Raw genomic sequence first — 14,899 nt, 5'->3', positions numbered from 1 at the left:
AATAATGTGTATGTGTCACATTGAAATTCAAGTGGGCAAAAAAAAATACTTTCCAGAAGAAACTCAAAATTTCAAATAATGTTATCTTAAATAAATCTGCAAATTTCTTGCCACAAGCAGTATTGTATGTACCGGTAAATGTTTTGATGTAGAGTAGAGCCTGCCAGCTTGAACGAGTGTTTCGAGCTTGACGGTTATTCTCTTGAAAGTTTCATCGTCTTTGTTTAGTCCAACCATCCAAGATGGCGGCGCTTGTGGGACTGCGTGCATGTTTCTCCGGTAAAAATCATTTATTTCACGTGCTGAGTCCTCCCTAACGTGTATTTTTCGACAGATTATTGTTTGTTAGCAATTTTGTTTGTTTTCTCGCTCGTGTTGTTTATGTCTGCAATAATCTGATCTTTACTATAAAAAGAGATGATGCTGTCTGTCCGAAAGCAGAGCAAGGTCACGTTACCAAATAATGTTAGCTAAGTACACAGTTAGCCGGGCATTTTACTGACCATTGATCATTGATTGAAATCATCTTATATCATAGATAGTTTGATTTATAATGAATGAAAGCTAAAAGCAGATTATTTATTGACGGAAAAAGACACAGAGGAGATTTCCCTTCTGGTGCAGAGGGGTTTGTTAGCTTAATGACAGCTGCAGCTGCTTTAAGGTAACAAGTATACTTCTAAAACATCATGCAAACTCGGTGTCCCATTCATGTTATGAAACATTACTGCAGGTGGAAGGAGCTCAAGCGTCACTCATATGTTACAGTATCTATACAGTGAACAGAGATGTCTGAGACAATCAATGTTAATGAGGGATGGAGGGTATCTTATATAAACAGATGTCTGCACACATTGACACAGACATGAAACACTGCTCATAGAGTTTGAATATGAATTTGTCTAATAATCGTTGTAACATATATATATAATTTGAAATCCTCCTCTCAGCCCTTCAGCTGTCCTCGCCGAGCCTCCTGCACAGCTCCTTGAAATTAGTGAGTATGAACTTCAGACCAAAGACGGTGTCATGTGGATTTCTGTTATCTGGCAATATCTTAGTGTTGTTTTATTTCTCATAGGGCGCTGTGCCTTTGAGCCGGCGGACCTTTGCTGCAGAGGCCAAGAAGACCTACAGCAGAGAGAAGCCCCACGTGAACGTCGGAACGATCGGCCATGTGGACCACGGCAAGACGACCCTGACTGCAGCCATCACGAAAGGTAGAATCACCGAGTGCCACGTTTAACTCGTGCTGTGTGTGAGTTAGAGAAGCTGCATCATTTGCTAGTTTTGCAAAACAAGAAAATCTGATAAAATGACCTTTTGTGTGTGTGTTTTTTTTTTTCTCCTCAGTTCTCTCGGATGCTGGTGGTGCAAACTTTAAAAAGTATGAAGACATTGACAACGCCCCTGAGGAGAAGGCCAGAGGAATCACCATCAACGCCTCTCATGTAGAATACACCACAGCCAACAGACATTACGCTCACACAGACTGTCCAGGTCACGCTGACTATGTCAAGGTAATCGGCTTTCTGACATGGCACCGCTCTGTTTTAGCTGCACCATGTTTTCTTTTCCTGGCGCATTTCAAACGTAGACTAACATACTCTGATTTCTTCTCCAGAACATGATCACAGGTACAGCCCAGATGGACGGCTGCATCCTGGTGGTGGCGGCCACTGACGGCCAGATGCCTCAGACTCGAGAGCACCTCCTGCTGGCCCGGCAGATAGGCGTGGAGCACGTGGTGGTCTTCATCAACAAGGCAGACGCTGTGGAGGACAAGGAGATGCTGGAGCTGGTGGAGATCGAGATCCGCGAGCTGCTCACAGAGTTTGGCTATGATGGCGAGAACACACCTGTGGTCATAGGCTCCGCCCTCTGCGCTCTGGAGGTGAGGGAGCATCGCTACCCATTCATCTTTAGAGAATGATAATCTGCTCATAAAAACGATTAACCTGAAAGTAACTTGATCATGAATAGAAATTCACCGCACATCTTATACATTTTTTTTATTTTCTCATGTGAGTCATCTGATTGTGATTTGACTCTTCTATCTCAGAACAGACAGCCTGAACTCGGCGTTGATGCAGTGATGAAGCTCCTGGATATCGTGGATTCTTACGTGCCGCTGCCTAAAAGAGAGCTGGACAAACCTTTCCTTCTGCCCATCGAAGCCGCTTATTCAATCCCAGGTATAAAAACTATAAGACACATAGAAACTTTGAAGGTGAAATATTATGATGGATATGCACCGATCCTGAGATTTCAAATATTAAATAAAAACATGTTATGAACTTGCTCTAAATACTCGTCCTTATTGGTTGTGTCTTTCAGGCAGGGGTACGGTGGTGACGGGAACCGTGGAGAGAGGCATCATCAAGAAAGGAGACGAGGCAGAGTTTGTGGGCCACAACCGCAGCTTCAAGTCGGTGGTTACAGGTGAGTGACGGAAGAAGCAGCAGAAACTCAGAGAAGGACCTGTGATGTGCACAAGACTATTAACCAAAACATAAAGGAAACACACTAAAAAAAAAAAAGGGAAAAGCTGAATAATGAGAGGCTGAAACATACAAAAGCAGATAAAATTGTTGACTGGCCAAAGAACATGGCCGACCACAGGGGCCTAATAAAAAAAAAAAAATCAATCATGAATTCAAGTTATTTGTTCTTTTAGAAAGAGGTGTTTTTCCTTCTAATCAAAGTAATGAGGTGGACAAATAGCCTGTCAGTGTTGATCTTGATTTAAAATCTGGAGTAGGCCCAGTCCGAGGCCGAGCAAAAATGCTTTTGATTACGAGACGGAGACCTTCAAAAAGTGGTCTGGAGACTCAGACCGATTATGAGTACTAGAACACTAGCTCATGGTAACAAACTCTTTCCTAAGACATGTTTTGTTACTTCTTCCTATTTGGTCACACGTCTGCCTGTGTAAGGAATGATCTAATGAATGGCCTCAAGTTCTTAACCCGCTGATGGAGAAGGAGTCTCACCTTCCCTCCGCCCTCTTTGTCTCAGGTATCGAGATGTTCCACAAGTCTCTGGATCGGGCCGAGGCGGGAGATAACCTGGGCGCTCTGATCCGAGGACTGAAGAGAGAGGATGTGAGGAGAGGGATGGTGATGTGCAAACCTGGAGCCATCATGCCTCACCGGAAAGTCAAGGCCCAGGTCTGACACACAAAGATTCAGACAGTTCTTATCCATGAAATTGTGACATTTCTTTAAACATCCAGACGTTTAAGAAGCAAACTGACGAGCCAGAATTCACAGTCCCCTCTGTGAAACACACTGATGTGTGTGTGTGTGTGTGTGTGTGCTCCCTTTCTACCAGGTGTACGTTCTGAGTAAGGAGGAGGGAGGCAGACACAAACCCTTTATGACCAACTTCATGCCCGTCATGTTCTCTTTAACCTGGGACATGGCCTGCAAAGTCACTCTGCCCGCAGAAAAGGTTTGTGTGTGTGTGTGTTTGTTGTTATTATTATTACGATTATTTTCAGGGCAGAGTCATGTGACAACTCGTCCAATCCCCGACATGGAAGCAATGTCCGTCGTTTGGACACATTTAGTCTTTAGGGACAACAACACCAAACAACAAGAAGTCAAATGTAAACACTGCAGAAAAACTTAATTTCTACTTTACAACTAAAATGTCTCATTTTCATTTCAAGCTGTGATGATAACAGTTTTTACATGATGAAGGTACTGACCCTAAAATAAGTTTATATAATCTCATGTTCAATGTGTTGGATTCTTTAATGTTTCTGCAAAATGAAATGAGATCAGTTTACAACGAAGAAGAGGCATATTTATTTTTAAAGCACCTTTCATACGTCGGGTGATTTAATCATTAAGAACAGTCAGAGAGCTTAAAAAAAGAGATTTGACATTATGTTTTAATCATTTATTGTGACTATACTACATGAATATACAACAGATTAGATTAAAAGATGAAAAAGGAAATAAAGAGCACATTAAAATGATTCAGTGAAACTAAAGAAGAAGTTGAAGGCATGGGAAAGCAGCAGAAAATAAAAAGTTTAAAGAGCAAACAGATTAAGAAAGCCTCGGGTTCTCTGACAGATTCTTAAATATTTGAGGAGCGTAGGAAGTCAAAGCCGCCTCACCCTGCTATGTTCTCTTTCTTTAATAGTCGGTTAAGAAGTGACGCAGCACATAAGAGATGTTTTGAATCACAGTAACCACTCACCTGTGTGTTCTTGTGTCTGTCCAGGATATGGTGATGCCCGGGGAGGACACCTCGTTGATGCTCACACTTCGCCAGCCGATGGTTCTGGAGAAAGGTCAGAGGTTCACTCTGAGGGACGGAAACAAAACCATCGGCACCGGCCTGGTTACAGACCTCCTGCCTGCTACAGAAGAAGAGCTCAACTGGGGCTGAACAGAAACTCTGCAGAGGGAGCCTGGGTGGGGTGTCCAATAATGGATGTGGAGTGGGTCGTATGTGGCTGGCTTTATCGAATAATTATACAAATATTAAAATACAGAACAGGAACACAAAAAACAAACCTCAAAAAAGACAAAAAGGAATGCATGGCTTTCTTGTGCAATTCCACCCAACCAGAGTACATGTTATGTTTAGCACTATGTTTATGTTTAAAGGGCCAGACTGTCAAAATAATGTCATTTATGTAATAAAATGTATTTAATAAAATCCATCCTTTCTTCTGTGGTGTTAGCATGTGCTCGCTGGATCATCTTCAAGAAATGAACACAACAGAACAAAGTTTATAGAACAAGAAAGATTTATTTTTATTTATTTAGATGAATTCGATGACAACTGGTTTTGCTTATTACATTTTAAATCAGGATCCTTTTGCATTTAAAGACTGCTGCAGTGAAAAAAAGCTCTGCTGTCATGACATCATTACACCACACGAGGGCAGCGAATAGATGCCTCAAGAGCTTTTCAACAAGTCAAATCGATATAATCTCAGGATTATATAAAAACTATAATGAGCAAAGTAAGACAGTAATTTTATGTCAAACCAAACGTGTTCTGATGAGCTTTAGTGAAGAAATAATTCCTTCTAAAGACTGGGGGGTTGATCAGTTGCAGAAGTGAGTTTCAATTGCTTTAGTTTATGTTTTAATATGCTGTGAGAACTGATCATTTTCAGTCTTGAGAGGGGACGGATTCAAAGTTTGGCTCATATATATATATATATATATATATGTGTAGAATGTTTTTGCAGTATTTAAGTTTTCACAGGGCTGAGACCCTCTCTGAAATGTTGTACCAAAAATTATAATGAAATGCCATTTTTTTCCTGAGTACATATGGACAAATCTATTTGTTTTGTATCCTTTAAAATAAAAATAAAATAGAAAAATTGTAACGTGCCTTCCTGTTAGGTGGGTGGAGTTGACCGTTGACCTCTGCTGCTAAGAGCGATCTGATTGGTTCTCATCGTGTCAATCGTTTTTGCATGCGCGGGAATTCATGAACAGGTTACATAAAGATTTACTTTATTGATCCCCACAAGGGTAAAAACAAACAAATAAACAAGCTACCATACTGTAAATATTCATGGACTGTATTAAACTACGAGTTTCTAATCTATTTAGTGAAATACACGTAATTCTTGCTGGCTGCGTTATGTTTGCCGACGATAATCAAAGGAAGGAAAGTCGATGCTAATTATCACAGACTGTACCGGAAACGCTAATTTGATAAAAAAAAAATAGAGGATTATAAGGAGCAAGAGGACATTTTAAGAAGAGGAGTGTCCAAACGCGCTGCTCTGTAAGTCACAAAGTTAGCTAAAAGTAAGCTATCTCTGTCATGAGCTTTGTCTAGAGCTAACGAGAGCTACAGCTACATGTACGTAGCGCTGTTTCCATGGTTACCGTGGATGAATCTGAGTTTTCATTTTAATTCAGTTCTTAAAAGTTATTTATGATACTTTGATAGTTTAGTTTTTATTTTGTGAAAATGCTTAGTTTTATTTAAGTTTTTATACATTTTAGTTTAGTTTTTATAAGTTTTAGTGTTCGTTTCTTTTTGTCTCTGTATTGTAAATGGTTCAGGGAATGATATCCAGCAGCTTCTTATGTAATGTAAACTGATGTACCTGAGACAAATGGGAAGTGTAAGCTGAGTGTCACTCAGTATGTTTGTGTCAAAGACGAAACACTAAAGTGATTTTCTCTATAAATTTTATTTTATTTAGTTTTGTAGACACACAATACAGTTTCAGTTAGTTATTGCTTTTTGGTAAAGCCTCATTTTTAATTTTCATTTTGTTAACAAAACAGTTTTTTACATTTTACTTCTATTTTTTTCGTTAGTTTTCGCTAACGAGAATAAACTTGCAATGAAATAAACAATCCAGCCCCACCATAGCTACCCACAATTCCCCTTCTCTGCTACTGGAAATTAGTAGAAGAAGAAAAAAACAGACAAACAACATTAGAGCACTAGAGATAAATTATCATCAGGTAGAGACAGAGACTGTAGGCTATTATTCTAATGAGTATTTCATAATTTTTGAATTCAGTGTCCTTTCGCCGGTCTCTCTGCTCGATCTTCCCCTGCAGGAAGCTGTGCATTTGCTCTGTGTTCGCTCGAGGTATTTGAGTCAGTGCCTCCTGTAATATAATCAGCCTGTTGCTGTAATCAAATACTGTACGTCTGCAGGGGACGCGGCTGGAGCGGCTCGTACTGCTGAGTGATGTGATCAGCTGGAGGATTGATGTCTCCACGGGCAAAATAACTTGCAGAGATAAAGATGATCAGACAGTAAATACTGATATGTACTGCCGGTTACTGATACTGGCTTTAACTGTCTTTTATGAGTGCTGCTGATACACTAAATGTGAGTCAAAGCAGACGTCACCTGTGATGGATGTTTACTGAGTCAGGAGACACCTGTGATCTGTTCACCTGTTCATGTTGGCAACAACCTCAAAGAGGGATGAGATAACACGCTGCCAGATATCTGTGTTCATCATATAATTGTGAGCAACAACATCTTGTTTGTGGTTATATATCTGTCAACTTCTTTTGTGCGAATCAGGAGAAGTTTTAAGATGAATTTTTAAAAGTAAAGTTCTTTGTTGTAAGGTTTTTTTTTTAATGTGATGATAATTTAAGTATGCTCTTCTTTGTGTAGCCTCTCTTTAATAATGAGACGATTTTTCACAGTCTTCTTTCTTTTCTTTCTCTACTGATTTCAGGATCCATTCCTTTTGGTCAGATTTTCCCAGTCCAGCTGCTGTACTCCCACCAGTGACCTTCCATTCACAAGGTGACCCCTCTAACCTTTGAGCTGTCCACACCCCTTATAATGATAATATGACACTCCCTGAGCCATCAGATGTGTCTGTGAATGGAAACAAGGCTGCAATATAATATCACCAAGATGCTCAGACTGTTTTCCTTCAGTTGTTCAGTCCTGATGTCACGTCCATGAGCCAAGGAACACAACATGTATTTCCAACCCTCCCTCTCCATTTCCCATCAACACAGACAGATCCTGATTCAAATCTTATCACGTAAGAGTCTTACATAAATGGGTGGTCATCCAATACTTTTTTTATTCCCAACATAGACACCCTTCTAACATTTGTCTGTTTATCCTTGACAGTAATGTAACCGCCCAGAGCATGCATCTGTATCAAACAATAGCCAAGATAAAAGATAGATAAAGCTGCACCAGATAGTCTTAATTTTCATCTACAGCTTGTAATCTTCATCTTTAATTGTAGACAAAGAAATCTATCCACTGATGATGTCGCCAAACTTTGAAAAGAAATCATAAACTGCTCCTGGATTTGCTTTGCAGACACAGTGGGAATGGATTTAGAACATTCTCATTTTTTTATTTTACACGAGTCTTGTGATGCAAAACTGTGCGCACAGTTTACAAATCTGTGCTTCCCAGTGTATCATGGAGGAGATTTATAAACAGCTTTTTTTTCTTACTCGAGCCTTCAGGGGCTTTGAAAAGGGGAGAAAAGAAAACAGCCTTTTTTTGTGAAATGAAGTTGATTTTTACAAGATAAAAAACTAGTTTACCCTGGTTTCTGAAATAGATGCATTTAAGACACAGTAAGATCTTTCTCTGCTTCCATGAGCAACAATGTCAGTATTTATCAAAAATGAAAGTTTTGGATGTGCAACGTGTTTAACTCTCTGTATAGCGAGGTAGCTATTTGATGAACAAGTTCACACAGTCTTTGGCAGAATTGATTTATTTGTAATTGAAAGTTCAGGATCAACATGATTCAGGTCTAAAATGTCTGAAGTTCTGGTTTTAGAATAAGGGAGTGCAGCTGTTGCATCATGTTACTTTTCTTCCAGCCTCCACCTCCTCCAGGCAGCTGAAGGAAACCAGCGAAGAAAAGAGCCCCTGCAATTAAGTCTGAATTTACCTCTGAGCAGCCCACTCTGCATGTTGGAACACTGACCCTCCACGCTTCTCGTCCTCCAACACGGCTGAGTGGGTGGGATGCATCCCGGTTTATTCTAAGAGCTCCTTCCATCACCCAGCTCATCTCGGAGGATACACAGCTCGCATGAAGTGAGAAATTAAACTCTCATTTGACCCTTAATTAGCTTTCTTAAAGCTAGCATGGCGGCATCTTCTGCTAAATGTTTCTGTGCCAAGAAAGTCAAATGTCACGTATGTCCATTTTTAGCTCCTTAGGATTATTACATAAAACAGCACCTGGGTGTTATTATTCTAAAGCCAAACACATACACACAGTGATGACTGATGAGATTTGATGGGAATTTAAAGAATATCCTCATCAACGAATGAATGTTTTTATTCAGTCTGTTTGCAGAAGCTATCACAGATTTTTCAATTTAACAAAAACTATTCTGAGCTCTAAGTTAGAGGCATTTTGTGAAGCAACCTTGACTGTTAGACTTTGAATGTGTGAACTCAATGTGCAATAACATTAAAAAAAGCACACCTTGTTCTTTCCTCTGTTGTCTCTTCCAGTCCGTGGATTGTTTGGAGGACTCAGACACGGTCAGGGCAAACATCTCTGCAAAAGTCAGATTGTCAGCTACATAGAGGTAAGACACATTTATTCATCAATACATTAATTCATCATACTGTGGTGTTTTGCACCGCTCTTTTCATATTCTGATGAAGGTGTTGAAACTAGCATCATGGCTGTGCTGTATTTGTGCCGACTGTGTCATCAGGGTACAATTTCATTTTGTAGTATCCAGCGCTCTGCAGCTCTCTCAGGCTGGAACGTTGACAGTGTTTCTGTAAAATCTGAGACGATGTTCAGAAGTTTGAAAACAAGAAATTGCCTAGTATAAATATGAGTATGGTGTGTCTAGAACTCCTACTTTTTAATTAGTATGGGAACCGGTTTCGATATCAATTTAGGTTTTACTAGAATCATAATGAAGTTTAAAAGTCTGGTTTCATGAAAAAGCTTGTTCCTGTCATGCTGATTTATGTCAGAGTGTTCATTTTTCTTAGAAGTTTGAATTATTTTCTTGATCTATAAAAGTGGGTCACACCATGATTGACAGCTCTGTGGACAAATGAGAATCCTCTAGTCCTGTTTGCACCGGATCTCTACCACACAGACTCCAGATATGCAATCTGTCCGCTCCTGTTTCGAGGTTATTTTGGCTTTAGATTTGTACAACAGCTGCAGGTGGAGACTTCCATCTTTATAAACAGTCAGTGTGGTCATCCTCTGATACTCTACTGTGTTTGGGCAATAGGACACTGACACTTAATGGTCACTGTTTTATTAATAATTATAATTTTCTGGAAACTCCATGAGGTACCCCTAAGTTTCCGTTGTTGTTTTGTGTTTGAGTGCTCCCTTATGTGCATGTGATCTCTATTTCAGTGATCAAGGTTGCAGGGCAGTGAAATCAAGCAGGACTGCCAAGTGTTGTGTGTACATGCAAAGACATGCCTGTTTGATTGCATAAGAGTGAAAGAAGAAACCTCTGACCCCAACCAGATACTGCTCCACCAAATCACAGCCACAAATCACAGCCCGTTCCATTATCCAAAGCCGGACTCCTTATTGCTCCATGGCTGCTTTTATTTGATTTATCTTTACAACAAGTACATTCAGAAGATGCTTATTGTTTAATTATCACCGTAGTTAGTGAGAAAAAAAAGAAAACTGTTGGCTTTGTGTGGTAGATTTTATTAAGGTATCAACAAGCTTTATTTGTCTGTCAATTCAACAAATTATCGTCCTGTGAGACAAACAAAAACCCTGTGAGGAGAAAACAAGGTGCCACTCAGAGTTCAGATTGCTTCAACTGCATTTAGTGGAAGACAAGAAGAGATCAGTCCAGAAAGAAAAAAACAAACAGGTTCCTGCTTTGCTCGAGAAACGTATGATATTAACACTGATATTTTAAATAATCTATTACTGCTTAGCCTCTAACAGCTGAGATGACCTTTAAGCCCCAAAATTAAGATAGATATATTTACAATATCGTCGTGATAAATGTACAAATAAGACATGCTGAAGATCTTTGCACTAGCTCAGAGGAACGACCATTTGTTTTCTAGAGTAACCTCCATTCTGATGTTTTCAGCACAAGTCAGCAGGATATAAATACAAACGTGTTGAGCTCTGCTGAAGTCGCAGTCTGGTGAACGAGTTAACCCACATGGAGCTTTAGTTAGAGGAGCGGGGAGGGGGAAATAATTCATCTCACCTGAGATAAGTGAAGCTGTGGTGCTCAGTGTGACCTAATATCTCCTGTACCTGCCCTATTAAAACAAAGAAAAGAGGATAACGGCACCGGCCAATAGAAAGTCAACATCAGCTGTTATATGACATACATCATGTATTCATTATTAGAACCACCATTGAGGGCATATAACCTATGTTTTTAGAGGTCTGTGCGACTATGTTTGACTTCTCATAAGAATTAATTCACTCATGTGTGATCCATGAGCAGGTCAGAGAGAAACTAGGATGCACACCTACAAGCTGTGCATGTGTGCAGAAACACGTGATAGTGATGACGACTACTCCAGGGCCAGCTGGACGGCTGTTTCTATAATATCTCTTGAGAAATTATAATGATGAATATAAAAAGGATTTAAATCTGAATCATGTTTTGGCTTCAGTCTTTAAGACAGGACATCATGATGTGTCCAAGTGCTTATGTAAGACCCTTTTCTTACTTTGAAAAGAGTGTGTTTCAAACGATAAAAAGTGAGCTATAGTGTTGGAACAATACGCTTGTATAGCCTTATTCATGCTTGCACAAAACTCCTGAAGTTTTGAGGAGGAGCTCCATGTCTGAGTGCAAACGGCCACATTTTCTCCCTGACTTTGTCCAAAGTTTCTCCTGCCAGCACCCTAGTATATTTAAAGATTTATTTTTGGGCTTGTTGTGCCTTTAATGGACAGAGAGGACAGTGGATAGAGTCGGAAATCAGGGAGAGAGAGAGTCTGGAACGACATGCGGGAAAGAGGCCACAGGCGGGAAGCGAACCCGGGCCGCCCGCTTGAGACGACAGGCTCCATACATGTGGCGCGCGCACTAACCACTGCGCCACCAGCGCCCCAGCACCCTAGTATATTTAAGCAGAAAATCCGAGTGATGAGAACGCAGCAGGATATAATCAGGAGAATTCACCTCGAGCAAGTGGGAGGGGTCGGTGATGACATTACCACAATAACCACACGACCATGGACTGTCTGCTTGTGACCACTACGATCTTCGTGCATGTAATGAAACTGCTGCATTATGTTCTCCAGTATTTTCTTCTCCACTCTACACAGATCATTGATAAAGAGACAAATATTCAACATTATAGCGTCGTATAGAGGACTCTGTTGCTTCGTCCCTTACTTCAACATTGTTCTATTTATGTCATGTCATGCCCCAGGAGACCCCCCCCCCCCCCCCTTCTGACAGGGAGAGTGTCCCGCTGCGAGGTGTATGTGTGAACAACAAGATCAGGAGGATTTCAGGAGCCGTCCTCCGAAAATTGTCTAGAAATTTCCGGGGGTGCATATTTGAAAAAGCTAAAGTTGGTGGCTTGTGAGATCGGTTGATGAAATCTGTTGACAGATCCAAATGATAAACCTGCTTTAGTCTACTTCTTCCTGAGATCAAAGACCTGTTGTTTCAGTAACATAAACAGGTTTCCAGTGCAAACCCTTCCCTCTGTTATCATAGCTAACTGCATGTGTTACATGGGAGAGCATAGAAAGGTGAAGTAACAGTAAAGCCAGAAGCAAAAACGAGCAAATGCTCATTAGGTCGTTACATCGGCCAATCTGTCAGTGGCTCCCTGCTGGCTGAAAGTTAAAGACAGAGACGTATAGTTCGACCTGATTAAAGGCTTAGCGGCATAATAACACATCACGGACCGTTAAGCTTTTTTTTTTCCTGTTTTGAAGTCTCTTTCTCTTGAGTCTCCCGCTGTTACATGCAGCCCATACACACGTTTATTTACACCCACTAACAAGTCCTCCAATTACATATAATATATATTATTCAGAGTCCTATTGTTCACATAAATCATGAAGTTGAAAATCCAGTGTTGATCCACATCTCTGTGTTTACCACACGAGTCTGGAGGAATAGGTCTGTTTTTCGTTAATGTTTCATCACTCCACACTCAGGTTTATAAAGTGTATTTGAGGAAGGTTAACAGCACCTACAGATATTCTCACCAAACTATTATGAAACATTTCCCAAAATATTCATACAAAGCTATGCTAATGACATGCACTGTATGACTACGGCCGTCAGCTAATTTAAACAATACAGTTGTGTTTGCGTTTGGTAAATCTTTGTGAGCCTCTCAGGAAGATAAAAAGTTAATCCGATGAGAAACGTTCGACTTTAAAGTTTGCTTGTATGATGGAAATCCTTGTCATCAATGTCATTAGTGGTATCCTCATGTCAGAAGAAGTGACAGTCATAGGGTTCGTCCCATGATGCTTCACTGCATCCAAAAACAAACAAAACCAAAACCCTTTTTCTTTTAAATCTCTGATTCTTTCGGGGAGGACTTTGGATCTCGCCCGGAAGTAGCCTGCTCATTCACTAAATCTGACGAACACTTCCTGTCTTTCCCTGCCTCCCCCTCCTCCTCCTCCTCGTCCCTGCTGATGAAGGCCAGCTCATTCTCGTAGCAGAAAGAGTTGGCACCAGATGTTAAGAATTTTCTCTCCTCCATGTCCTTGGCGCTGCATCTGGGGGTGGATGGTACCTCGAATGTTTTGTGAAAGTAGGCGTAGTCTATCCTGTACTGGCTCTTCTCCTCAAAGATGACCGGCTCAAAGCGGTGACCCCACAGGATCTCTGAGGCCAGGTACGAGCTGCGCGCCTGCGTCGTCATCGCCGTGGCCTCAACCAACCCTTCGAGTATGATGACTATTTCAAAGTCTGACGTTTCCAGATCTTGCTTACTGATGCCGAACAGCGGACTCTCTTCATCGATCTCATGTATGACGGTGAGAGGAGCAACCAGAAAGAGGCGGTCGGTGCCTTTGTCGTAGCCTACGTTCATGTCCATCTGATCCAGGGGGATGTACTCGCCTTCCTCTGTGAAGCGAGGTTTGACCAGCTGGGCTCGAACGTGAGCTTCTACTATATGGCTCTTCCTTAAATTAGCAACCCTGAACATGAGGCACAGTTTGCCGTCACGCAAAGCGATGACGGCGTTGTGACTAAACAGTAGAGTCTCCGCTCGCTTTTTGGGCCTCGCCATCTTGGCCATGATTGCACCGATCATGAAGGCGTCGATGATGCAGCCCATGATGGACTGAAAGACCACCATGAAGACGGCCGCCGGGCATTCTTCCGTCACACAGCGAGCGCCGTAACCGATGGTCGTCTGGGTCTCAATGGAGAACAGGAACGCCGCCACGAAGGTTCTGACCTCAGTGACGCACGGGACAAAACCGTCGTCCCCTGCTGGATGGTCCATGTCGCCATGGAGGAGCCCGATTACCCAGTATGCCAGGCCAAAGGTGAGCCAGGACACCACAAATGCCAGGCTAAACAGAAGGAACATGTATCTCCAGCGGATGTCCACACAAGTGGTAAAAATGTCAGATATGTACCGCTGCGACTTCTCGTCCATGTTGGAGAAATGGACGTTGCATTGACCAGTCTTGCCGACAAACCGGCTGTGGTATTTACGTCTGGTGTGAATCTTTCCATTGCCGAAGCTGCCGACAGCGGGCATGGCGCTGAGTCTCAGGCCTTCTTCTTCACAGGACGGGAAGCTGTGGTGGTGGTGGTGGTGTGCCCTTCCCACACTCATGCCTCGGAGGGGCACAGCCACGCGGCTTCAAACAGCCTGGCTCACACAAAACTGACCCGGCTCATGGGAAGGTTTACAGCTCTGTCCACAAACAGCCTCAGTAACAACTGGAATTGAGACGTGAGGAACTGAAGAAGTGGTCTGTGAAGGAGGGAAAGGTCAAATATTAGTATTCAACAATCTGCCACAGTGTCGATTCTGTGAAGAAAAAGTGCATCACCCTAAAGTTAAATATGAATAAATGTACCTGTGCTGAAACAGATCATAACAGTGCTGCATCATTTATCGCAATCATCCTTATCACAATATGTGCATACATAAGAAAACTCATCAATAACGTCATGATTTCAGGGTGCTGATGACCTAGCGGTTAGGTCGAGCCCCATGTATGGAGGCTACAATCCTCCAAGCAGACAACCTGAGTTCATGTATGACCTGTGGCTTCTATCCCACAAATCATTCCCCACTCTCTCTTCTGATTTCTGAATTATCCACTGTTTTTTTTTAGATACAAGTAGGGGGTGGAGCAACCACTGCTGTAAGGGATTCTTTATAACTTAATTTCTAATGACTTTATTATCATACATTTGATTTTCTGTTCTGCCTCCTTTATCTACTCTTGGCTGGAACACA

General features: G+C 41.5%; 2 protein-coding genes and 1 long non-coding RNA gene across 3 annotated transcripts in view; 2 read left to right on the top strand and 1 right to left on the bottom strand.

The window, feature by feature from the left end:
- Window positions 1-173: 173 nt before the first annotated feature.
- Window positions 174-4,691, top strand: tufm (Tu translation elongation factor, mitochondrial). Its single transcript, XM_020653209.3, has 10 exons — window positions 174-279; window positions 951-997; window positions 1,082-1,220; window positions 1,354-1,520; window positions 1,625-1,894; window positions 2,063-2,195; window positions 2,338-2,442; window positions 3,019-3,170; window positions 3,334-3,453; window positions 4,237-4,691. Exons 1-10 carry the CDS (start codon window positions 243-245, stop codon window positions 4,402-4,404), a joined length of 1,338 nt encoding a protein of 445 aa, XP_020508865.1. The 5' UTR covers window positions 174-242; the 3' UTR covers window positions 4,405-4,691.
- Window positions 4,692-5,893: 1,202 nt separating this feature from the next.
- LOC136183010 (uncharacterized) overlaps window positions 5,894-14,899 on the top strand; it is a 25,169-nt gene continuing 16,163 nt past the window's right edge. Inside the window, exons 1-2 of the long non-coding RNA XR_010668855.1 lie at window positions 5,894-8,548; window positions 8,975-9,051. This is a non-coding gene — a long non-coding RNA (uncharacterized lncRNA). The remainder of the gene's footprint in view (window positions 8,549-8,974; window positions 9,052-14,899) is intronic.
- kcnj12b (potassium inwardly rectifying channel subfamily J member 12b) overlaps window positions 10,143-14,899 on the bottom strand; it is a 10,751-nt gene continuing 5,994 nt past the window's right edge. Inside the window, exon 2 of the mRNA XM_020653236.3 lies at window positions 10,143-14,407. Coding sequence (XP_020508892.1) covers window positions 12,980-14,266 — 1,287 coding nt within the window. The 5' untranslated portion in view covers window positions 14,267-14,407 and the 3' untranslated portion in view covers window positions 10,143-12,979. The remainder of the gene's footprint in view (window positions 14,408-14,899) is intronic.

Source organism: Labrus bergylta, chromosome 16, assembly GCF_963930695.1.
Source record: "Labrus bergylta chromosome 16, fLabBer1.1, whole genome shotgun sequence".
NCBI classification, from domain to species: domain Eukaryota; kingdom Metazoa; phylum Chordata; class Actinopteri; order Labriformes; family Labridae; genus Labrus; species Labrus bergylta.
The sequence above is the reverse complement of the archived record's forward strand: the minus strand, read 5'-3'. Positions and strand labels throughout refer to the sequence as shown.